The 26237-nt window shown below is 38.4% G+C and overlaps 1 protein-coding gene across 1 annotated transcript; it reads left to right on the top strand.

Annotated features, from left to right (window-relative positions):
• Positions 1-1305: 1305 nt before the first annotated feature.
• LOC306903894 (rho GTPase-activating protein 22-like) lies at positions 1306-26115 on the top strand. The gene is made up of 21 exons (XM_079473434.1): positions 1306-1625; positions 2300-2435; positions 2521-2631; positions 2773-2905; positions 3468-3646; positions 4005-4078; positions 4158-4320; positions 4433-4515; positions 4610-4800; positions 5001-5455; positions 6401-6412; positions 7485-7585; positions 13613-13812; positions 15863-15950; positions 21605-21733; positions 21965-22172; positions 22410-22542; positions 22932-23005; positions 23100-23221; positions 23367-24252; positions 24868-26115. The coding sequence occupies exons 1-21, from the start codon at positions 1514-1516 to the stop codon at positions 25088-25090; spliced, it is 3813 nt and encodes a 1270-aa protein (XP_079329560.1). The 5' UTR covers positions 1306-1513; the 3' UTR covers positions 25091-26115.
• Positions 26116-26237: the final 122 nt, after the last annotated feature.

Genomic DNA, 26237 nt, shown 5'->3' with positions numbered 1-26237 from the left:
AAAGTTGTATTATGATTCAGAATCATATGTCAATAAAATTTGCATTAAATTATACACTATGGAGGTTTTTATATGAAATTTTCATGTTGTTTACTTGTTACATTCTTTAATAATTCCACGCCAAATAAAAAATAGGTCTCTCTATACAGACATATTTAAAAAATTCACATAAATATAAAATCAAATAGTTTTCTGCAAACTCCACCAGGTTCTTGTTCTACGTCTCCCCAAGGACCACTGTGGTGATTTTTGTGTTCTTTTGTTTCTGAGTTAAATAAAGTTTGCTGAATTGCAATGGGTGAGATTGGAAATGTAATTGTAATATTGCTGTATAATTGTAATATATTATGTAATCTGTGCTTCCATGCCTACTTGACGTCATTAAAAGCGCACACATGCGCAGACAACATCTGAAGCTTAGTAACGTTTCCTTTAAATTAACTAACACTGGAACATAACCTGCTTGGAGAGTGAGTTGCTATGGTTACTTGCATACCCAGTAAAATATGTGTATATTTAGTCAAGACCACAAAGACCAAGATTAGACCGAGACCAAAGGGTGTCGAGACCAAGACTTTGAGGGGCCGAGACCAAGACAAGACCAAGGCAGCCTGAGACCAGCCCTCCCAAAATTCATTCAAAAGATCCATAATACACAAAAACGTCAATGCACAAAAGTCAGATTTGTTCTTGATTTGTTTGGAACTAGCCAATTAACTCAACTTATTAACTCAAGGTTTATTGAATAACTAAACAAAATCAACATCACATCAGATGTTATAAAATAAAGTACCTTTTTTGCAACCACATCTCGGATATTGTGCGTCTTCGTGTGTATTCATTTTGTTGACAAGATTTCTTTAAGACAATCCTCCATTATTCTCTTACCAGCAGTAACAAAAGTAACAGACGAATCAAACAAGGAACAAGTGGTGAATGGGTGTAAAACTTGGCTTTAAAAGCAATCACATGAATAATGTTAACACATAAATCAGATAAAATGCACCAGCAACTTAGTGTGATTCCCACAGTTGTGGTCTTGAAATAAAATCTCGAGACCAAGAACGAGACCATCAAAATTGGTCTCGAGACCAAGACCAAGACCAAGACCAAGACCAAGACCAAGACCAAGACCAAGACCAAGACCAAGACCAAGACCAAGACCAAGACCAAGACCAAGACCGGTCTCGAGTACTACAACATTATTAAAAATGTCGACGGCTTCTGGGCCGCCAGGCGCCCTCTGGAGGACAATATATTATCGCTCCAGTTCATGGTTAAACAACAACCCAATCTACTTACGGAGGCGGAGAAATCTCCATCTTGGCGTGTTGTCAGATTCGCTCTCATCGGATTACTCATTTGCTGATATAGCGGAGTGATATAGTTGACGTAAATGCTTCCGCTATGCAAACAAATAGAAGACAGACATATGTTTCTAAATAATGAGTTTCTCAATTTGCCCATTTTCCTCTAGTCCGAACGAAGAAGGCGGAAAATACCTGGTGGCAAAATGCTGCAAGGCTCTGCTGCAGGAAGCTGTTTATTTGAATCGATTCAACGCGGTGAAATCGATAGAGTTTCCCATTTATTACAACATGATCGGGGACTCCTAAAGGAAAAAGGTGAGTGTACTTGTGCTTTGTCCCAGTGGAGGTTGTTATGTTACACTAGCAGTAGCCATAAAGAAACATGCTGTCCGTGGTCTTCTGTTAACCTTTCACCTTTCCGATCCTATATTTTTTCACCCGCCTATCGTTTTCTTTATTTTATATTAACGAGTACTATCGATTAAAGAAAAGCCTACATTTTCTTCGTATTATTATTATTACAAGTTGTAATGCACTTTTCCATTCCTGTTCCCTCTATGGCTTTTTCATGGGAACTGCACTTAGTCTTCTTATGGTTGATGACAAATGTTCCACTAGTGTCCTGCTGTGAATGAAATGCAAAGTCACCATTATCATAAAATGTAGTAAAAGTTACAGAAATATGCGCATTACACTTTTTGAAAAGGACACAATAGTTTGCATTATGTACACATACTGTTATTTTATAGTAATAACAATTACTGTGTAGTAACTATAGTTGTATTTTGGTAAATCGCCAGGCAATATAGTACATTGCTGTGAAACTTTTAACTTTGAGCTCTAAATACATTGATATGCATTGTTTTCTGTAAACATGACCTTTAAATGCATGTTTATGCTCACCTTCGTTGTTAGTTAGTCTTAAAACTTTTCCCAGAACTGAGAAATAATATCTAGGTTTAAATGCATTGAAGTTATTTTTTTTCCAGGATGGGGAGGTTTTACAGCCCTCCATTTTGCTGCTCTCCATGGAAACCGTCCGATGGCCGAGCTTCTGCTAAACGGCGGTGCTGATCCAAACATTCCTTGTGATGCCGGCCAGACTCCTTTTCACTTCGCCTGCAGGTACTAGAAACTTATGTCTGTAAATTTAATGTAAAGCATCATTGCTTTAAATTCAGAAAGTGCTTAGGACTTGTTGTACCAACAGAAATGGAAATATCTATATCATGCACAAAATGATGCAACATGGCGCAGACCCAAAGCTAGTGGATGAGCAAGGGAAAACATGCCTTCTTCATGCAGTCAGTGGTGGAAGTGTGTAAGTAACCATGTTGTGTATTAAAGCAGAGCACACTGAAACAAGGATTGTTCAAAATAATTATTCTATTTAGTTGTTTGCTGCATACTTCAGAATATTGTCAGGAATGCATTCTTCTTTGTGTCTATTGCTCCCTATCAGTGTTGCCATGCAGTATCTGTGGGAGACTGGACTGTACAGTTTTTCTGATGCCGATTATTATCAAGTCACTCCATTGCACTTGGCAGCTTCCACAGGCAATACTGACGTCGTCCAGTATCTCCTGAGGGCAGATGTAAGCTTTTATTTGACATATATTTGCATGCTTTTCTCATAATGTACAGTGGAGAAAAATATCCCTGGCTCAGAAATGAAGGGGCTTTTGATTTTGTTCTCTCTCAAAACAATAAATACTGTAATAGTAGTATTCTTGAATTTACAATATGTACTGCATGCACAATGTTCATGGTCCATGGGGTCACTGACAGTAACTGTCAGACTTGGTATTAAAGGGACAGTTCACACAAAAATGAAAAATCTGTCTTCATTTACTCACCTGCGAGAGCACATTCTACATCTGTATACATATCTTTGTTCGGATGAACACCGAGAAATATATTTGGACGAATGCTTTTAACCAAACAGTTCTTTGACCCCATTGACTACCATAGTAAGAAAAATGACAATTGTTGTCAAAAGTGCCCCAGAACTGTTTGCTTTCGTACATTCTTCAAAATATCTCCTTTTGTGTTCAGCAGAGAAAATAAATTAGAGCAGTTTTTCCTCGCCATGGTAGACAGTATTGAAACCTGTGTTATGTCTAAATCAGCTTTTTGTTTCTCTAAATCTTTTCCCAGAGATGCACTCCTGAGGCAGTTGACCACAAGGGTGCAACAGCGCTTCACGTGGCTGCAGAGAAAGGCATGATTGAGGTGTGCTGGATACTGATGAAGAGTGCTGGACTCCACATTTTACACATGAAAAACCACACTGGCCTCACACCACTAGATCTCTGTAGTCGCGGGAATACTTTTAGGTCTGTAGAGAACCAATGGAAAATGTAAAGGCTCTAGTTCTCAAGGTTTTTACTTTAGTATATTGCCCACTCCAGGATAGTTGTAGAATGGTCAGTTTAAGTAGGAAAATAGCCTGGATGAGCAGTCCCATATCACATAATTCCTAGATGTGTAGATGTACCAAACGGTTGGATGGTGCCATGTAAAAAAGTAAGTCTAGATGTATCTGTTTTGATTCCGTGTGTGTCATCTATTACAGTTGTTTCTCTCTACCCTGATGTTATTTTATAGTTTCTTTTTGTACTGGAAATAATAGAATTGCTTTAAAACACAATGATATCATGTGTATTTCATGTCCTTTTTATTGTATTGAAATAGACATCAGCAACTCTATAGGATGTTGACGCAATTCAGCAGACGACAAAAGGATGTGATACCTAAAGACTCATATGGTACCTGTGTTTCGTTTTGTTTACTGTATAATGATATTCACCGGCTGTAGAATTCATTATAAACATTTTTTTACTGCAGTGATGTACTTCTGGATGCTGATGTTGCCATCTCTCAGTGGGGCAGCGGTTCTCATTATATCTACAACTCTGGGGGACTATGGCGGCATCTTCTCTGCACTACTGTTTCCTTTTATGGCTAAAGTCATTCTTTCACAATACCACAGACTGAGCAGCTTTCAGAGGTTAGATAGTTTGGACCGCATGTATGGAGATTGTGTTGCTTAAACGACAATGTAAATAATGTTGTCACTGATGAAGTAATGTCCGTTTTGTCTGTTTTTATTCGGCCTGTAGGTTACCAAACCCCATTTACCTCGGAACACTGACTGCCGGCATTATTCATTCTGCAGTCTGTTTTATCTATAAAATTTTACCCAATATCCTTTGCTAAATGCTTACATCATCTATTTAAAATCACTTTGAAGGTTCCATTAGATATTGTTATATTCAGATTTGCCCTTAACTGCTTACGTTTGTGGCCAGCTCATACCCTTTTAAACATCGCGCTTTTCCATTTCTGTGTGCTTATTGGACTTTTTTGGAAGGTTTTGCATCAGAACCCGGGACAACTCAACAAAGCTGAGACCGATGCCCGGTTTTCCAGCATAACAGACTTACTAGAAGCCAAAGAGAGCCCGAACAGGTTCTGTATTTACTGTGAGGTGAGCACTTCTTTACCCAGCTTTGGGTGTTAATACATTTGCTGAAAAGTAAAGTAGTCACAGCACTAGTTTGATTCGTTTGGTCTCATGAATTATCATTTGCTTTTCTTTGTTTTTACTTATTTATAGTCTACAATTCAAGTCCATTGAATAACAAACATTATTCGAATTTCTAAAATACACGAGTCATGTACTTCCAGCTGGTCCAAGTGGACAACTGCAAACACTGCCGTTTGTGTGATGTGTGCATTAAAGACTACGACCACCACTGCCTCTTCCTCAATCAGTGTGTGGGACGGGACAACCACCGTCTCTTCATCTTCTTCATCATGGCCATGATAATGGCGAACCTCATCTTTATCTTCAGTGCTGGGTTTTATCTCCACCTGAAGCTGTCAGTCCTGCAGCGCTCCGACTGGGGTTCAGTGGTTGGGAGAGAGGCCTGGGTCCTTCTGTTGACTTTGCTCGACATCCTCTCGCTTATATGGGTGAGCTGGTTGCTAGGTGAACAGCTTGATGCGATTTCCATGGGAACAACCACCTACTTCAGGTACAACCAGAAATGCCCTCCCAAAAGACACCGCTTGGCGATATTGATTTATTTTCTTCTTGAGGGGAAACAAAGCCAGCAACGTTTTCAGTCCTTTAACATATAGCTTTTAAGATTAAGTGACTTTAATTTACAAACTTCTTTTAATTGCTGGAATAATGAGGTTTGATACAACTTGATAGATACAACACTGTTGACAGTATCTGCGTCATGCCTTTGATTGACAAGATATATTGAATTCTAATGTAATCCTAATGATGTTTCGCCCTTTTATTTGTACTTACAGTTTTATATTCTACATCATTTTTGATGTAAAATTGTATTTGTATTACTATTTATTATTAAAGACCAAATATAAATAAAATCTTTTTGTATAAATTCACACGTTTTCTTGGTTTACTTTTACATTTAGATTTCAAAGTTGAACCGAAATTCTTGTATGCTTTTTTCGTATTTGCTGCTCGTTTGTACGGTGTCTCCGAATTGTCAAAACACCCCTCAAAATGTTTGCTATGGTTGCGAAAACGCAGAAAATCGAACCCAGTCCAAATTCTTTTTATGAGGGACGGAAATATTGGAGGAAGTGTGTAAATGTGATTGACACACCGTGAGGTCGTATTTATTTTTTAACATGTGCAAATTTTGGACTCAATGTGCAATGGCCTTAAGTCAAGTTAAAGTAAAACCTCAGCAGTTTAAAGGAATTGTTCGCTAAAAGATATTGTAATAAACATTGGTAACCTTATTGATTTCCATTGAATGGACAGAATTCTCAAGAGACTATTCTCAAAATATGTTATTTTTTTGTTCCACATAAGAAAATCAAACCATCAAGTACACAACAAAAGCTTACAAGTTTCAATTTTGTAATATCATTTTTATTTGTTATTACAATTGTAATATTCTTCAGATAATGCAGTGGGATTGCGTCTTCACTTCTGACTGCACTAGAATGCTGCAGTCCCAGCCCTGCCTTTAAGATGGGCGTCTGTCATTAATCATCTGCCACACTGGTTTAGTCTTCTAATTTTCCATTGATGTTTTCTGCAGCAATACCATTCAGTGGGAAAATCTGCAGAGCAAAATCATTGTCTGTATGGCAGTGGAAAAATGCATTTATGTGCTTTTGTAACTTTTCACCCCTGTTTTAAAGGTTATTTGTGGGTCATTCAAAATATTGATTCAATGTAGATGACAACATCTTAAAATTTCGATTACCTTATAAGAAATGTACAGGGAAGAATAGCCTCTATTCCACAAAAAAAAATTCATTCTATCAACATTTACACATCCTCAAATTATCCCAAACCTTTGTTAACTTCTGCTAAACACAAAGGAAAATATTTGGATGAATGTCAGTAACCAAACAGATCCGATTCCCACTGACACCCATAGTATTTATTTTTACTATATGGAAGTACATGAGGGATGAAATCAGTTTAGTCACTGACATTCTTCCGTGTATCTTCCTTTGTGTTTTGCAGAACAAAGAAATGTATATAGATTTGGAACAATCTGAGAATAAATAAATGATGAGAGAATTTTCATTTTTGGCTGAATATCTGAAGTGTATTCAGTGCAATACGGTGAATCATACAGCTGTGTGTAATGGTGGTGGGCAAGGATGCACTGAGTAACGCTTTAAAATCTCTTGGGTATCTTACACGAACCAGTTTGTCTAGGATGACATTGAGCTAGGATATATATATATGGACAGAATAATTGACACTTGCAGACTTCAACACTTTTGTTTTCACTTCTGCATCAATAGTCATCACTTCCTTAGATGTGTCTGTGAAGCAACCAACCATCTTGTCTTTTTTAAACATATTAGCAAATTACCCATCAGAACGGATATTTTGAGACTTTAACAAGTGTAAAAAATATAGACTTATCAGTGTTTGTGCAAGAGGAACAAATGACACCATTTGCACTGGAATAGCCACTCTTGTCAATTCTGATGATGTGAACACATTTTTCTTTAAGATGTGGCTTTATTAGATTCATTTACTGCATTCTGCCCTAACAGAATCACCCCCCCCCCCCTCACAAGACATTGAGTGGGAGTCTCCAGCTTGATTTCACATTGTTGAACTTTACACTCTTTATTGTGGTTGTTCTTTTACATTTACAGAAGCTTGAGGCAGTTAGGTTCACATTTTACACACAGGAAGAAAACATTGAAAAGCCTGATGAATAAATACTCACTACCAAAGAGCCGATGGAGGTCGATGGGTAATTATGTAACTATTTCTTTTTTTTATTTAGTCATCTTGCTTGGACAGATGTGTTCATTCTTTATACTGTCTGAATGCACAGTAGAAGTTAGTCTGTGAAACACAATGAAAGTTTTTCTGATACTTCAATATGTTTTCATTTGTTATTCAATTACATGAACTAACCAGGAACACAACCTCTACAACATTTAATAGCTTTATCGATCCTAAAATTTTATAAAATACGTATAAAATAAAACATGCATTTGTACACAATAGTTAGGGAACAATTTTTATAAAGTAACATGAAGAAACAAAAAAAGAATTCTGTAAAAACATGTCGCTAAGTAAGGGATAATGTACAGGCAGCATACCACACTGAAGGGGCTTATTTCCTGATATCAGACAGCTGCTTGTACATTATCCCGCTCATTATATGGCTACTTGCCACATGAGAAAAAAACTAGACATGAAATGTGAATTTGAAATATTTTACTAGTTCATTTTTACAGAATGCAGACCTTCCACTTCGGTTATACGGTAAGAAACGATGTTCAAATGTCACGAACAGGCTATTTGGATTCATCATTTGTAAATTTTATGTCATATATGTTATTAAAAGACATATTTATATTTAATTTGTAAAAAAAACTGTCAAAAATTATTTGGTGCATCCGGCCTACCGTTTGTTAAAAATGTATTTGCTGTTTTAATCTCAGAATAACGAACCTGGAAATGTCGCGACTGGCCGATCAGAATCAAGCATTCCAACGAGCAGTGTAATGACACTATTTAATTACATGAACTAACAATGAACATAACCTCTACAACATTTTATAATCTTTTTTGATCTCAAAATGTAATAAAATATATATATCAAATAAAACATTAGTCAGTGTCTAATAGTTGGGGATCCATTTTTATAAACTAACAAGAAGAGACAATAAAAAATGCTGCAAAGAAACTAATGTTAATGAATGAGGTCCTATTGTAAAGTGTTACCAATATTTCATGTTATACAAATATTGTACCTGTATTGCTTTCTTTCTACTACTGAACACAAAAGAAGATATTTTGAAGAATGTTGGTAACCAAGCAATGGCGGTAGCATTGGTTTTGTGTCCATACAATAGAAGCGAATGGGTCCGGCTATTGATCAATTACCAACATTCTTCATCATATCATCTTTTGTCACAAAGGTTTGAAATGACAAGAGGGTGAGTAAATTATTAGAGGAATTTACATTTTTGGTGCACTGTCACTTTAACAAGCCTCCATTTCTAGTTACATTTACATTTACATTTAGTCATTTAGCAGACGCTTTTATCCAAAGCGACTTACAGATGAGGAAACATTGGAAGCAATTATAACAACATAGGCAACGAAATACATAAGTGCATCAAAACTAGTCCATTAAAGCCTGGCACAGTATAAAAAGCTAAGAATAGTGAGGTTAGTGAGGTTTTTTTTATAAAGAAGGAAAGGGAAGACAATTAGGAAAAATCAATCAGCGACGTGTTGACGGAAGAGATGCGTTTTTAGATGTTTTTTAAAGATGGCAACCGAGTCTGCTGATCTTGTAGCAGCTGGTAGATCATTCCACCAATGTGGAACAGATCCAGTGAAGGTACGGGAGAGTGACTTTTTTCCTTTTTGGGATGGTACCACTAGTCGTTGTTCCTTTGCAGACCGCAGTGATCTGGCAGAAACATAGATCTGCATTAGCGAGTGGAGATACGATGGAGCAGATCCGGTGTTGGTCTTGTAGGCCAGGAGCAAAGCTTTGAACTTTATGCGGGCGGCAACAGGGAGCCAGTGTAACCTGATGAAGACCGGAGTTACATGCGCTCTCTTCGGTTCATTAGTTAAGGACAACACATTTCACTTTTAACTCAAATAGTGTTGTCCCATTTGTTCTTAGCAGTTACTCACAATCAACACAAAATGACATCATAACACATAAAAAGCGTAACACAAAAATGTCTTTCTGTGAGTGTAGGCTTAAAATGGCATTATGAATTCAATCAATGTTGATAATAATAAATGCAAGATGATGAATGACAAACTGTTTTATTTCTGAAAATAACTTGGGGATCTGTTAAAGGCAGAACAGAGCGAGCAAGAGGGAGATGCATATGCACACAAGCACATGTATATACATTTACCAGACTAAAGAGCCAATTAGGTGGGGGGAGAGAGGGGGTCATAAGACCTTCTGTTTCTGCTTCGCTGAATTATTGAGAGTAATCATTCAGGCCTTTAATGGCTGGCCCAGAGTGGAATTAATTTGGGTGGTGTGGGATAAATAATGCATTGTGGGTAAGGGTGGATCTGAGCGCGTGCAAGAGGTCTCTCTCTTCCAGCTGCCTCTGCATGATAAGGGTGGGAGGGGCCCCGGGAAGCCTGCCGCTCGGTGCAGTGGGCCAGTGGGACATGAGAGAGAGAGAGAGAGAGAGAGAGGGAGGGAGATGCTGTCCAGAGCAGGCGGAAGAGGTGCAACAGGGCGAGGCTCAGGGAGAGTGTAAAGATCCCAACATGTGGATGGAGGACAGTGTTATCCAGTCATGAACACCATGCTAAGCCCCAAGATAAGGCAGACGAGGAGAGGTAAGCACTTTTATTCTTTCTGCAGATTTTTTTACACACATCATCCATCTGCCTCTCCCATCCTCTTCTGTTAGTTCAGCTGCACCTACCGGCTTTCACTCAGCCAGGAGCGCTGGATGTTGGGATGCTGTGGACAGTGTACCTCCCAGCCTCCGTGGCGGTGATCCAACACTGGGCGGTCGCTTAGTAACATGTTTCAGCTTGATTAGTGGTTAATGAGTGTAGGTGGTCTGTGTGTCACAGATCACACGCTCTTTAAACAGGAAGCAAAGATTCAGTGCTGGTCGGATCTGATGGGATACAGAAGAACATTGATGCACACTGTTCTTGTCTCGTGATGTGATTTCTCGTTGCTTTTTAATATCATATTTAATGCAGAATGGCTTTAGGTGTGGTCCGTTGATTTTTATGTACCTACGGTCTGTATAATATCTGAACTGCGCTTATGTTCTATTCTTGGTCCATGATGAATTGTAGTTTCGACACTTAGAATCAAGGGACCTATTGGGTAATAAATCATAATGGCTAATGTCAAATATAGTTCCACCTTCATGTCGGAAAAGACTTGACAATAGCTTGCACATGAATCTATACTGTACTATTGAGGGGGTATATACTGTACATTTAGAATCTATATCAATACTTTGTGCATAAAGGAGCTTTTATTCTGTCATAATTTATTATTTCAAAACCTGTATAACCCTTTCTTTTGTGGAACACAAATATCTTATGTTGTGTTCTGCAGAAGAAAGAAAGTCATAAATGTTTGTAAAGACATTGGGTGAACAAATTATAAGAAATTTTAATTTTTCAGTGAACTATTTAAGAATGTATGCATTACATGGTTGTTTTAAATATGTCCCATCTCAATGTACAATGGAGGCTTATCAGCTTCAGCAGCCATAGCGTCTTGTTGTAAAAAGCTATTTGCAGATTGATTTTTGTCCTGCTGTGCAACATAAAGCCAACAAGAGCATTTGAAGAGCACTGTCTGTCTGCTGCTCGCTGCATTTGTCACCCCACGAATGGATCTTGGCACATTTGATGGGGGTTTTTAATTCACTGTGCTTTTAGACTCTATTGGAGATAAAATAGCACGTATCGGATCTGAGACCCCGCTGGGTGTAATTTGCAGGCTCCTGGGCCACAGATATGTTTCAATGTCTGATCATGAACTGGAGAGACATGTGCCTGTCCGATTTTGTATTATTACCTGGAAGTTAACTGTGTGTCTTTCTATGAAGTGTCCTTTAACATTTTACACGTATACTTTAATGCAATGCACACTTGTTGATGTAGTACACATTCTTGGCAATACCTTTTTAAAATCACATTTTCCTTTATTTAAAAAGATGCGTTATTTTTTGGTTATAATCCGCAAAAGAAACTTTATGGTGTGGATTGAAATCCTTGGCGTTTTGAAAAGGATTATTCTTAAAGCAAAAATGAGCAATCCAAACCAACCAAAAGCTGCAAAAGATTCATTATAATTCTGTTTATCATAGTCAAGGTGTCCTCATAAAATGATGACATGCTCTGTATTGAACCATTAATCTGATTCTCTTTATTACAAGGCTATTTTAAGTAGCCTGATTGTTACAGGCTTAGATTAATAGTTGATATTAATTTTTAATATTTTCTGATATGTTCTCATCAGCAACAGCGCTCAGAGAGGATTTGCACCGAATCAGATGGACCAAATAGAAATGTGTGTGTAATTCTAAATTTACTTTACCTTCATCAACCCAAATTCATATTTGTTGAAAAATATAATAAACAATTTTAATTTTAAAAGAATATTCATACAGTATGGGTAAATAATATTTATTCGCATCCCGATTGTCATCTTGTCATTGGTGCAAAAACAAAGGCGAATTCTGATGCTGCACCCCCTACACTCCTCCTGCAACCTGCATGCTGGTCGGTTTATGGGTAATAAGGAGAAACATTATTCTCTGTGTCCCTAGAGACACTGTGTTCAAATGACTGAGGCCTTCTCTTTCCATCTGTACACTCTCACTCTCCCCATGAGGCTTTGAGGTGCACATTAACACTGATGAGGCTTCCATTACTTACAGTGATTGAATCAGAGTGCCAGTGTGTGCAGCTCTTACACTGATATAGGTGGAGCACAATAGCTCAGCCATTCCTGTCATGCAGTTCTTTTGACACTTTTTGAAAATGCGTATCTTGTAAAATATGTGTAAATAAAGAGCTCGAGTTAGAGGTTGTAAATTGTAGCTCACATCAGGGTGTCAACTTTATACTGATGTATTTTCTCTCCATCTATTTTCAAATAAATTCCTCCTTTTTGCGCAGGAACCAGATAAATGACAATAATCTCGAAACAAATCTCAAAACAAATAATATTGAATTACAAAACCTCTGTTCCCTTTATTGTGATATCTTAAAAAACTAACGTTTTAATCTTCAGACTTGTTTTACTCTGCCACCGGTGGGTCCAATATTGCATCATCACATCGGCTTTCTCACTATAGTTACACATTTATCACATTTATGTTACATAAAAGAACACACAAATAATACTATTTTCATGTTTACAACAGACAACAGATTTATTATATGAAAGCTCTCACTCTCCAGAATATGACTGTATAGTTCACAGATTTTCCACTTTACAGTAACATAATAATTGTCAATATTGTCAAAGTGTTAACATTTACGGGTATTTGTAAAATGAGACCTTTTTATCAATTTACTCGCATGTATGAGGGTGGGGCACTCTTTTAAATTCGGGTCAAAAATAAGCAGCAGAAGAGGTTAATGTTCTATTCTGTTTATTAAAATGTACTACAGAATAGAAATGATGTGGCCATTATAGATGGAGGCTTGAGAAACATCAGACATGACTTGGCAAATTTGATCAGTGGGATGGGAGAGAGATAGAGGGAGGTGTTGAAAAAGTCAATTTCAGAGCGAAATCCAGAGAAATACTGATCAAATCAATACTTGGGAACGCTGGGAGTGCACGCTCATGTTTACGGCTCTCCTGCTGCTCTCGGCAGACAGGAAATATAGGATTGATTTTTCCCTTCCGGCCCACAGCGCAGCTGCTTGTGACACTGGGCTTTAGTAGGCATGAGACATACCTCTCCAGCAGCTGCCCTGTCTGATCCACTTTACTGTGGTTTGTGGTTATCCCTGGCCAACGTGGGAGAATTTCATTTCATAGCTTTGCCAAAAGAAATTGCCTTTGCATTATTACAATGCCATTGCAAAAGAGCCTGGCATAAAGTCTGCATGCTGCATCTTGCCTTCTTCTGCGGTGGGGAAATTGCTAGTGTTACTGAACACATTAAGTCTAGGCATTTTATTTTCAAGTATACATGTCCAAACTGGAGAATGGTGAAAATGTGTACTGCATGTAACATTAAATGGTCTCCAACACAAATGCATGTGTTTATGTTTACGTTTCCAGCTAGGTCTAAGAGCATGGTCATGGGGGAGCTCTCCCGTGCCTCCAGTAGGCCGTCGTCCCCTAGCCTCCAGGAGAGAGCGCTGAAAGCCGGCTGGCTTAAAAAACAACGCAGCATCATGAAGAACTGGCAACTGCGCTGGTTCGTGCTCCGATCAGACCAGCTGTACTTTTACAAAGATGAAGAAGAAACCAAACCACAGGTACAGTGTAAACTTGGAATGGGGAATAGACAAGGACTGAAAAAGCCCAGAATATTTATACAGAATAATAAGAGACAACTCCAATATGATTTACATTTTAATAACTTTTTTATTTCATTCTGTGTTGTAGGGACAATATCTCTCCCAAATTCCAAATAAAATATTCATTGTTAAAAAAATTCTGGCAGCTGTAAAATTACATATTTTTTCTCTCTAAAAAGCTTTTGACCATATTTAAAAAACAGACTGTAAAAAATCCTGTAAAAAAATGAAAATTTCCGGCAGCTGGGGTGCTAGAATATACTGCAAAAATACTGGTTTTTGACCGTGTTTCTAAAATAGTTTTATTTCATACAATTTAAATTTTTTGGACATTATACACATGAAAAAGAAAACTAACAGTAAAATTCTCTATATATGAACCTGTTGATTTTAGTTGTATTTATTTGCAGAAAATTGACACCGGAAACTTCTTGAACACTGCAAACAACACAGGTTCATATTCATTTTTAAACAACACAATACTGATTTGTATTTTTATGATCACTTCAAATATAAATATATGATGGAATATGTTTTTCTTTATGACTTCATGCCATCACTGAGGTTTGTTTCTGTAAAAATTGACTGTTGATTTTTAAATAAATAGAAGAAACAAATCCTAAAAGACCTTGACATTTTATCTCAAGTATGATCAATGTCGCTACCTCTGAAAAATCAATATGTTATTTCTCTTAGAGTTAAAAGCATTGACAGAGAGATAACTAATCATTTCAGAAGTTCACCCCTAAACCCCAAAACCCCCCCCCAGAGCTCTACCTGTATCAGTGGAAGGGTCATCGCTGTGCGGATGTACAGTATGTGGATATATTTACTGTCTCCATTACACCAGGATGACATCAGCATGCTGTTAGCCTGACAGTCTAATCTGATAACAGCCTGCCCTGTATTGGCTGTAGTGTAAGTCAAAGCATTTAGCAGATACAGAGCAGATGACCTACGACCCCAGCGCTGCTATACTGCGGCACGACTCTCCTCAGGGTACTGGTGACCTCGGCACATCCATCCCTATCATACTCCTGTAAACTCTGCTCTTCCTCTGCCCCACCTCCATCCCATCTTAATTCAATCTGAGCTGCAGAAATGTGCTCGGCTTGCACTCCATAAGCATCTCCCCTTATCAATGCATACCCTCTGAAATTTCATTTAGCTGAAGCTGAATAGCAGAGAGGAATTTCTGTTCACAGATGAGATTCTGCAGCGTTGCTATGTCAATGCTGGGGCGGTGAAGTAAAGGATAAGCTAAAAGAGTCCAGTGCATAATTTATGATTTGACAGTGGTTGGGTCTAATTGTGCATGACTCAGCATTGCTGAATACAGCGTAAAATAGGGCCATGCACAGCAGAGAACTATCATTTCACACTGTCTTATCCGTCCCAAAGTGAGCTCCCTAAGGTGCTGATCGCTAGCACGAATCAATTATCAAATTACAATAGCTTAATGGAAAATTCGTCTCCAGTAATCATACGGTGCTAATAATAATTTTGACATAATTAAAGTCATAATTCACTCAAAAATTTAAATGATGTCATCATTTACTCTCCCTCTGTCATTTTAAACCTGTTTGACTTTCTTTCTTCTGCAGAACACAAAAGAAGATATTTTGAAGAATGTTGGCTGTACCCAATAGTCGGTACCTGTTGACTTGCTTTGGTTTAGCGTCTATACAATAGAAGTGAATGGGTTTCATTTTTGAGTGAACTGTACATTTAAGAAACTATTTTTTTAAACATTATATATGTTGACAGTTGACCTGTTGGCAGCTCACGCTATACGATTAAACTGACATAAAATGTACAAAAACAATCTCTACAATAGATATTATTATTTTTTGTATCACAGTACATGTGTGTGGTCATCTCTGTTTTAAAACTTATTAGGGAAAAAAAATTATTCCCATCGTTGTGTTACAGTATATCATGCCGCGATTGACCTTGAAGGCTCCCATCATCTGTCTAAATTCTACATCCCCTTCTTTTTCTCTTCCAGGGATGTATCCCACTGCAGGGCAGTCAAGTCAATGAGCTGACAGCCAATCCTGAAGAAACAGGGCGACATCTCTTTGAGATAGTTCCAGGTAAGAGATAATAGCTGAATCTTCTGCTTTCTGATCGAGTCAATACTAGGTTTGTGCTTTCAGTGCATAATCTCAGCATGTTGTATATATTATCTTCACTGTTGTGCTTTACTTGTCATTCAATAAGGAAGATACCGTGAAAATAAGCAAATAACCAATGCACTGCTCTAGGCCAGAGCCTGCATATTAATACTAATGAAACACTGGTTCCTCATTACTCGAGTCTATCACAAGAGGGCATGTGCTGTCCTCTGAGAGGAAACATAAAGGTTAGCTGTGACTGTGGGAAGAGTCAAATTCAATAATGGAAGTCATTAAAGTGATAGTTCACCCGAAAATGAAAATTCTGTTACGAATTACTCACCCGCATTATAAAAAAGTAAGAAAGAGATGGTATTTGGTATCGCTCGTGATGGCATAATGACATGCTTTCATTTTTCTTTTAGTTTACAAGAATGTTTTACTTAGATGCCTAGCAACGTTCAGGCTCACCTCCCTCTTTGTCGTAAATTAACTGATGAGGGAATTCTTGCATTTACAACAAGTAAATATCACAAGCTGCTGCTACGGCAATCAGAGTAGAACGTAAAAATTCAAGCTGAAGACACGTGGATCCACTTGGCATTCAGGGTCAAGGTGTCTGTATTCTTTTCTTAAGATCTAAACCATTAGACATTTACTTATTTGGCAGACGCTTTTATCCGAAGCGACTTACAAGTAGTTTTTTTACAGTGACACATTACTGCAGAGCAATCAGGGGTAAGGTGCCTTGCTCAAGGGCACTTCAGTCATGACCTGCTGGCACTGAGATTTGAACCTGCAACCTTCTTACTCTAACCCCCAGGCCACAACTGACCCCGACATACTCTGTAAAGACTGTGGAAACTAGTTCTTGCCATATGACCATATAACCATATTACTTTTTAGTCATCAGCATCAAATGAATCCTGCTTGTCACAAATGATTTCACTTCAGTCACCCAAACAATGGCTCTATTTATGTCCATTCTTGACACAAAAGCAAGACCAGAGACTTGAGTGGAGTTGCACTGCGGCGGTCTGATTTGAGCATGTCCTTACAGCTAACAGCACGCTGGAGAAGCCGAAGCCTACTTTGTAGAGGCAGCAGTACGGTACATTAAAAGCTCTGCTCTAAAGCCTTCTGGCAGTCTGCAATAAAACGCGCGTATCACACACATATACACACACATCAGATCATTGTGGTCTGAAAAAATGTCTTCAAAGAGGGAACGGTTTAATTAATAAGCTTGGATTTAATAGGGGGAAAGATCCAGGCAGCATGCAGAGGTTTGTGCATCAGGCAGAAATGTTAAACCAGTCCTCCACACGAAGTCACATCAACCCCCAACTACACACACACGCACGCGCACACACACACAGATTGATTAGCTGGGTCTGTTTGTGTTTGGGGGATGTTTGCAGTGTTTGGCAAAGATGAGCACTGTGGTGGCTGCGCTCATGAGGGTGAGCGAGGGCGAGTCAGATAGACCAAGGGGGCGGAGAAGAAAGAAAGAAGGTTGAAAAAAGGAGCACAACAACTTCTTTTTTGAATGAATGAATGAAGCAGGAGAAGAAGTTATTTTTTCGGGGTTTGTGGCTATGATGGTACTGTTGGGTTCTTTGCGTTCTCTTTCTCTCCAAACTTTCACATTTCCTTTATTTCTCTCTCTCTCTTACAAGCAAACTTTCTATGTCCTGTTTTTCTGTTTGCCACTATATTTTCTCTCCATTTTGCTCTCTCAACTGCCTTCAAATGCTGCCGACACACAACTGTGTTGCATATTCACCTTCCAGGAGGGCCAGAGATGTAACTAGCATGGCACAGCTGTAGAACTGCCCTCTTTGGCTCGCGTGTGCCAACATGGGGCTCAGTTGCTGCAAGTTGCAGGAGCACAGATCTGTTCGTGCTAAGGGTAAGAACACACTTTCCAAATAGTGTTTGGTGAGTCGTATAGTTATGTAGTTGGTATAGAAGCGGTCGGTATAGGAGATTTGTGTGAGGAGTGATGGTTTGTTTTAATGTAAATGTATTTTGGATCCATGCGGCTAATGTTTGTGTGGAGTGTAACATCTGGAGTGTCAAATGCATGAAACTGGGAGGCTGTGGCTTTATGAGCCGTATATTTTTGGAATGGGCTGTGATGAGTGAGGTAGACTTGCATGAATAGAAAGGCCTGTAATTTTTGAGTTATGCTGAAAGGTGTATGCCGTAGATGCATTGCTTAAAGGGATAGTTGGGATAATGCTACAATGGTTGTCAATGGTGCCCCAGAACTACTTGGTTTCACACATTCTTCAAAATATCATCTTTTTTTGGTTAAACAGAATAGAGATATCTATACATTTGCAGTAAATCTGTGCTAGGCTTTAATGGACTAGTTTTGATGAACTTATGTTGTTATAATTGCTTCCAATGTTTCCTCATCTGTAAGTCGCTTTGGATAAAAGTGTCTGCTAAATGACTAAATGTAAATGTAAATACAAATTTAAAACAACGCAAGGATCAGTAAATGATGACAGAGTTATAATTTTGGGGTGAACTATCCCTTTAAAGTTCAAACAAAAAGTAATGCTTACTTTCTGGTTGTCAGTCGTAAATAAAATATGTCTAAGTTACTTGCACAACCTTTTCCCAAGAAATATGCGATGATTACATATATAATCACAAACACAATTTGTGAGGCCCTTTTAAGGTAAATGTTAAGCCACATGTGTTTCTCTTAGCATTGTGACCAGTACTTTGGTTGATATATTGAAGCACTATGTTAGGACATTAGGCTCTTTAATACAGCGTCTATTCTCTGTGATATTAAAGTGAGTGGACTATGACACACAGGAAGAGCTAATGGTTGTCAGATGATAGAAAAGCTATTGAGGGTCAGTTGATTTTATGTGGGTTGGACTCATGGGGTATCATCGGGAAATTGAGGCTCACCACAGGCCACCTTCTGTCTGTTGGCTCATTGAACTAAACCAGAGGGGCTGGATTTACTAACAGCAGATGTTTGCAGAATATTGATTGAGAGAAATAGAGATTTTAAGTGCAAATGTCTCTGCAAGAACTCAATTGACATGCATTGTGTTAAACAAGTGCTTTGCTAGATATGACCAAATTGAATGATCTGGTAAGCATTGAACATAATTCAACATAATGTTCTGCTTTATGCTCTAAATGCTGTAAAGAAAAGTTTTATATAATAAACATAAAATACACTGTATATAATATAAAGCACATTGTTCTGCATTCAGATTTGCTGCCGTTAGGTGCAGACATTTTCCAGGCAGAAAGGCAAGTGTGTCTACAAAATGCTGGATCATCGTCTTGATCTGAAAGCCAGAGGGCCTGCGTGCTGGATGTCCTCCCATACCACACACTGTACCTCCACTTTCTCTCTGCAGCCACTGCTGATATATTAAAATGATAATAAGTACAGTGTTTTTAAGATATCCAATAGGAGATTTATTATAAAGTGTAACAAAAGGATGTATTTTAGTGTTAAATGTTAATGATTGAAATACTCTGTGTTATACATTTTCATTGAAATGTCTGTTTATACCAGAGCAAGACTTCTTCAAGAGCACAGACTCCAAAGCACTTGCATTATCTTCAACAATGCATCATGTATTAAAGGATGGGCTGCGAAGCATGACATTGTTTGGGTCTTACCATCAGTGGAATGTTAAATATGCACATCAATGTTCAGTCCTTCCTGTTATAAATAGTTCATAGCCACGACCTTCCCATGAAAATATGCTGAATGTCATAGTAAAATCATTGTGTTTAGTGGAGATATGCGTGTTGGGTGAATGTTGATCTGTTGGGTGGTTGGGTGGCAACAGATAAAGTCTAGCAAGGCCATCTGAATCTCTTGGAATTCCGAACTGGAAGACATGAGAGCGTGTTGTGGATATGGAGAGATAATTTTTTGACCTTCACTTTGGCCTTGTAGGAGTTGAAAATAATCAAATGCAGGCACCTGCTGATCCCCGGAGTCTTGGGGAAGTGAGCATGAACCAAATCTGAGGGCTGATCAACTTACACGCAATGCATCATTTGTTAAATAAGTGTCAGTTCTCTTTTAGTGGTACAGTAATAGCCTTCTGCATTGGTGCCAGTGATATGTTTGAACAAAGCAAGCCCGATGTAGTTCTTTAGCAATTCATGCAAGTAAGAGCCAACTCAGCATTTCCAGAAATGTTTATACTGTACATACAACAGAATATTGCGTTATTCTATCTGCAAATACTAATGAAAAATTAGTATCCTGAAAAGGTTCACACATCTACAAAGAAAAGAAAAGAAAGTCACATTATTGATTATTGCTTTTACAAATGAGACAGGTCATCTGCCGGGCACAAAAATGGAGGCAATTCATCATCCACCCTCACTTTACTTCAGTCATGCAGATAGAGTCAAAGCTCCTGTGGGAGATCTGTGTGTGCCATGTTACCCAGACACTAGATACCTGACAATACCCGGTTTATTCTGGCCCCTGGGACTACCAGATTCCAGACAGATAATGGAACCATCCATCCACAAAAACTAGGCTAAACCGGACTTATGCTGAAGATATTTCAGGGAGGTGGAGAGGGAGGACTGTTTGAGGAAGAAAGGAAAATGGGCAATGGGTTTCATAATGTTAGGAATTTAATGTTAGCATACTGTTTTTAATCTCTGTATAAACATTACAATAGCCTAACAGAGTAATAAAAAACACTTTTTTTAGAGTAAGCTCGCATCGTGACATATGCCGGTGTAATGCTACATTTCAGTTTAGTTATGACGTTTAGGAGTTCACTTATGTCTTTATGGTAAATGTCTGGCAGAAGGATGATGTCATACACGACCTGCTCAGAGCACGTGAGATTTTACAGTTACTTTGGCGCCATCTAGTGGTGTGTTAACAAAAGTGGCTTTATTTCATATTCATATTAATATCATTAAAATCATATTTTGGAGTTGCAAAACAAGAGCATGCAGTACATACAAATTTGACACATGGTAAGTATTAAAGAAATGCCTTTTATTAACTTAAAAAATACATATTCATTAAAATTTGCAGAAATGTGGGGCAAATGTATCTTCCGGTTTGTGTTTGCTTATTATTTATATGAATATGAATTTATATAAATATTTTATGTATATCTTTTGTATTAAATGCATAAATGCTACTCAACTGTAATTTTATATTTTTGTTTATTTATGTTGTTGCCGCTATAGAAACCATATTTTTTTATTAAAGTACATTTTTTAAAAGTTCGTAACAATATCTATAAAGCCAAAATGAGCAGCAAAGAGCTGTGTTTTATAGCATTATGTGCTCAAAAAGATCCCATAAATACATAAAATAAGTAACAAGTAAAATTGAATGTGAACTGGTGCGTAATAAAGTTATTGTAGTTGAACGGAGTTGTTCTTTTGCTGATATTATTCATAATAATAATAGGTCCATAATAGGTCATGCCATAATAGGTCATGCTAGGTCCTAACATTATCTGCAGTAGCCATAAAAATGGATAAAATACAATTATTCTTGTTTTGGTATTTGTTTGTCATTTAAAGCATCAGGGACTCAAAGCGACACCATGCCATCGTAGCTATTGACATTATTTATTCTTTTTCTTTCTCCATAGGCAGCACAGGAGAGAAGGACAGATCGGCCCTCAGCCATGAGGCTTTCCTGCTCATGGCAAACTCTCAGAATGACATGGAGGATTGGGTCAAAGCCATCAGACGTGTCATTTGGGCTCCCTTCGGAGGAGGTACCTCAAAAATATGGATAGGCTTCTCTATGCATACTCGCTTGATTTCCTTTGTCGATAAAATCGAACTCATCGAATAAGCAAGCATGCGTCTATACGTAAAAAAGATAACCTTACAAACCAACCTTGCATTTGTAACTCAATGTCATTGTGTTTCCGGATGTTAGAGCTCTATGTTTTACATTTGATCCGTCTCTCAGTATGTCTGCTGTGTTGCTTCTGTTGCTGTAGGTATCTTCGGCCAGCACCTGGAGGATACAGTACAATTTGAGAGGAAGTTTGGACCCCGGCTGGCCCCGCTGCTGGTGGAGCAGTGTGTGGACTTCATAAGAGAACAGGGCCTGAAAGAGGAGGGTCTGTTTAGGATGCCGGGGCAAGCCAATCTTGTCAAGGATCTCCAGGATGCATTTGACTGTGGGGATAAACCTCTGTTTGACAGGTACGAAAAGACACACAGCTTTGTGAGCGCTCATTGAAAGTTGATAAAACAGTAAAACGTAATCTCTGCAGTGTTTGTAAGTCCAGCATTCTGTGTCGGGACGTATTGGTTTAAATAGGTGCTAGTTTGATGCTGGTCAAACTCGTAGGCCCACAGAGCCATGGGGTTCTCATTCATTCGAAAACATTTTATCGGTTTGTGTGCCGGATCTGTTAACCTGTGTGTGACCTCTTGCAGTAACACAGATGTCCATACGGTAGCGTCCCTCTTGAAGCTCTACCTCAGGGAGCTGCCCGAGCCAGTGATCCCTTTTAATAAATATGAGGACTTTCTAACCTGTGCACAGCTTCTGATTAAAGATGAAGAACTGGTGAGTCTGGTGATGTTCTTTCATTGAGGGGTGATGTACATTTTAATAATATCGTTTCTTATCACAAAAGATAAGAAGTTTACTGACTTTTTAATCATTTATTCATCCTAATGTCATTCAACCTATATTTGACTCTTTATTTTGTTGAACACAAAAGAAGATATTTTGAGAAATGTCTCAGTGGTTTTGTGTCCATTCAATGGAAGTCAATGCGGGACAAAGTTGTTTGGTTGTCAACATTGTTCAAAACATCTTCTTTCGTGCTCTGCAGAAAAAAGATGAGGGTACGTAAATTATGAAAGTATACTTGTTTTTGGATAACTGTTCCTTTTAGAAAATCTTGCTTTCTGGATTTCTAATGTGTTGCATTGCATGTGTGTCTTCTGAAGGGACTCAATGAGCTTGTGAAGCAGGTGAACACTCTGCCTCAGGCTAATTATAATTTATTAAAGTACATTGGCAAGTAAGTGAATTAATAGTATCCAAATAATATTTCTGTTTTGTAATCTTCCGTATGATCTGAAATGAATGATGAATGTGTATTTACTGTGTTTTAGATTTTTAGATGAGGTGCAGTCACACTCAGCTGAGAACAAGATGAGTGTTCAGAATCTTGCAACAGTTTTTGGACCAAATATCCTCCGACCTAAGGTGGAGGATCCCGTATCAATGATGGAAGGTGAATACAAGGGCTTAGTTTCACAAGTGATGTTTATGATGCTCGTTCCTCATAACCGATTCCTCATAAATTATATACAAAACGCTTATTTTTTAAAGTACATAGAATTTGATAGAAAGTTGTAAATATTTGTATCTCTTGTCAGGAACCTCTCAGGTCCAGCAACTGATGACAGTGTTAATCAGCGAACACGAGCGACTGTACGCGGGGGCGGTGGGAGACGTGTCCTCAGAGCAGACAGGAAGTGGTCCGCAGGGCCAGCGCAACATGGCACAGTGGATCTCTGAGGACGAGATCCTCAACCGCTCAAGCCAGACATCCAAAACGGAGGAGAGCGACTGTGGCAGTGCCATATCTTTGGATGTTACTGTAGGTGCCCTCAACACTGCCAAGATGACACCTCAGGGAAAATCTGGATTGACAGTAAGCCCCAGTAAGCAGGCAAAGTCCCTCCCCTCCTGGAAATACTCCTTCAAGGGCGGGGGCACACGTGCCCAGACGGCGAAAATGGGGGGCTCGTCAGTGGACGTATCCAGCCTGCCCACTGCTGGTAACTGGTTGATGAATGGGCTTTCCTCTCTGCGGAGCCATCGGAGAACGTCTTCAGGAGAACGTATGGGGAAGGACTCGACCCTCTCACACCGACTGTCCACCTACGACAATGTGACCTCTTCCAGTTTCAGTGTACCAAGTGTGGCCAGCACGCCCTGGTCCACATCCTCCTGTGAGATTTTAGTGGCCGACTCTGTGAGTAGTGACCCCTCAGGCCTGAGCTCCGTGAAGGCCGAGTGGTCGGTGGGAGGGTCTGTCCAAGGACTGGGTGAACAGAGGAGTTCAGAGGTCACAGATAGCAGTGAAGCGTTGGAGATGTGTGTGAGCAGTACGGGCTGCAGCGAGAACGGAAACGCAGAAGGTGCCTTGAACGTCACGGGAGAGACTGACAACAGAACGACAGCACTTAAAAGTGTGACGACTGAGCTGAAGGATGAGCTGAAGAAACAGAGGATCAGCTACGAATTACGAATACGAAAGTAAGTTTAAAACTAGACTGTACATTATAAATAATACATTTTTATCAAGTCTCCATATTCTGTAGAGTAATTATAGTTTATTCTAAAATGCCAGTTCAAAATGCCTCTACATCAAGTTAACCCTTGTGTGGTGTTTATGTTTTCGTTACGCAGATAGCACATGTACATTTGTCTGCTGGGGATCTGGAAAATGTCTACTGTTTTAAAAACATCTAATAAACCCACATAAACATAATATAATAAACATAAAACTTAAGCAATTCGTTATTTCATTAAGCAAACAAAAATATTTACAAACACTACACAAGGGTTAAAAGTGAAGCTTTTTTATGATGCAGTTTGTAACTTTGTCTCTTTTGTTAAGAATCGCATCTTAACAAAACTTCCTCCAGTCTTAGTTTAATGAAAATTAAAACTTGCTGTTAATTTAGGATGGGTAATTTTTGGTGGGTTATCCCTTTAAGCAGCTTGAAAGCTATTTTTACATAAAAATATGTCAACAATAAGTCCATATTAATGATCTGAGCTTTTTTATATTTATAGTCAAGTTCTTTTTCATTTCTTGTATGTTTTGACTTGATTTATAATATGATTAATATAATGTATTCTTCTAAGGCTAGAGGAGTCAAGTGCAGCTCTGCGTAACCACATGGACAGACTGGAGGAGGAGTTGGACCAAGAGAAGAAAAAGAATCGCATGTTGGAAATTAAACTCCGCAACTCTGGGCGGGCTCGTGTAGACGCGGAGAACCGAAACCGCCTGCTTCAGAATGAGATGGAGGAGTTCTTCTCCACTTTAGGAGATCTTACCTTGGGAACAAGGACGAACAAAAACTGACCTGCTTGAACACAGAGAATCTGTGTTTGTTGTAGATAGATTTTGAAATCTCTCTGCTCGTGCATCATGAGTATTCAGAGGTCATTTTGTGATGTTTTGTTGCGGTGACTCGATCAGCTGTTATCGTGTGTAGCGGTTTCACTTTTCGAAATATTTCATCTGAACATTCTGTTACTACAAAGTGTGTAAAACTGCTCTTATCAGGAGGGTGAGTAAATAATGAGAACATTGTCATTTTGGGGTGAACTTTTCCTTTAAGGTGAGGTTCACTTACTTGCCGTTTTTACAAAAATAATCTTACATTCACAGATAAAACCAAAGCATGATTTTCCTGACCTGACTGTTTTTGCCTCTCACAATGACAGGTAATTCCAATAGCACTGAATATCCTGTTAATGCATGGTGTAAGAAATCCTGCACATGAACTCTTGATAACACTCTAACACAATCTCCTTTTATTTAATACATCTATACCATGTAATATCAGTCACCATACAGTCTGCATCCTATCACACCGTGCCTGACACTACAGAAACAACTAAGTCATTGGCTCATTTAGACTAATCATTACGGAGCAAATCCCTTTATTGTAGGTAAAAAGTGCACTATAGATTACGATCTTTTTGAAGGAAGTGAGAACTTCCCGTGTATAATGGAAAAACCTCTGAAAGTTATTCAATCTTTCAAATCAACTTTATAAAATGAAAAAAGAAAAGATTTCAGCTGCAAGATTGCCAAGTCTATTATTTATTTAAGCTTATTAAAGTAAACCTAGAACTATTTCTCAGGTGGTGTTTTCTAAACACTCAATGAACGAGTGTCTTATGTTGTAGATGATGAAACCAAGGCTGACGTATACTTGAATGTTACTATAGTCGTTTTTTTAAGAATGCATATGATCTTTTTTCCCATTGAATGATTACTGTATGCAGAAAGTGCCAAAGTAGAGCTCTTCAGAAAGTGGGTATTGACATCTCATATGAAGACTGACTAGCAGTAATGTAATAAATTCACGATTGCTATCGAAACTGTGCAATGTTCTGTTTATGATGAAAATAATGATCTTTAAAAATCATGATATTGGTTAACCCTAACAATTGAATTATAGGAATATGTTGAAAGCAGCAAAATTCCCACTGACAAAACA

Source organism: Barbatula barbatula, assembly GCF_947034865.1.
Source record: "Barbatula barbatula genome assembly, chromosome: 14".
Taxonomy (NCBI): Eukaryota; Metazoa; Chordata; class Actinopteri; order Cypriniformes; family Nemacheilidae; genus Barbatula; species Barbatula barbatula.
The sequence above is the reverse complement of the archived record's forward strand: the minus strand, read 5'-3'. Positions and strand labels throughout refer to the sequence as shown.

What these genes read in the sequence shown, in the direction of transcription:
- LOC306903894 (XM_079473434.1), top strand. Translation starts at nt 1,514, where the DNA reads ATGCTGCAAGGCTCTGCTGCAGGAAGCTGTTTATTTGAATCGATTCAA. An exon ending in AGTCGCGGGAATACTTTTAG is followed by an intron (nt 3,647 to 4,004) that starts GTCTGTAGAGAA and finishes GTATTGAAATAG; the next exon opens with ACATCAGCAACTCTATAGGA. An exon ending in GAGCCGATGGAGGTCGATGG is followed by an intron (nt 7,586 to 13,612) that starts GTAATTATGTAA and finishes TTACGTTTCCAG; the next exon opens with CTAGGTCTAAGAGCATGGTC.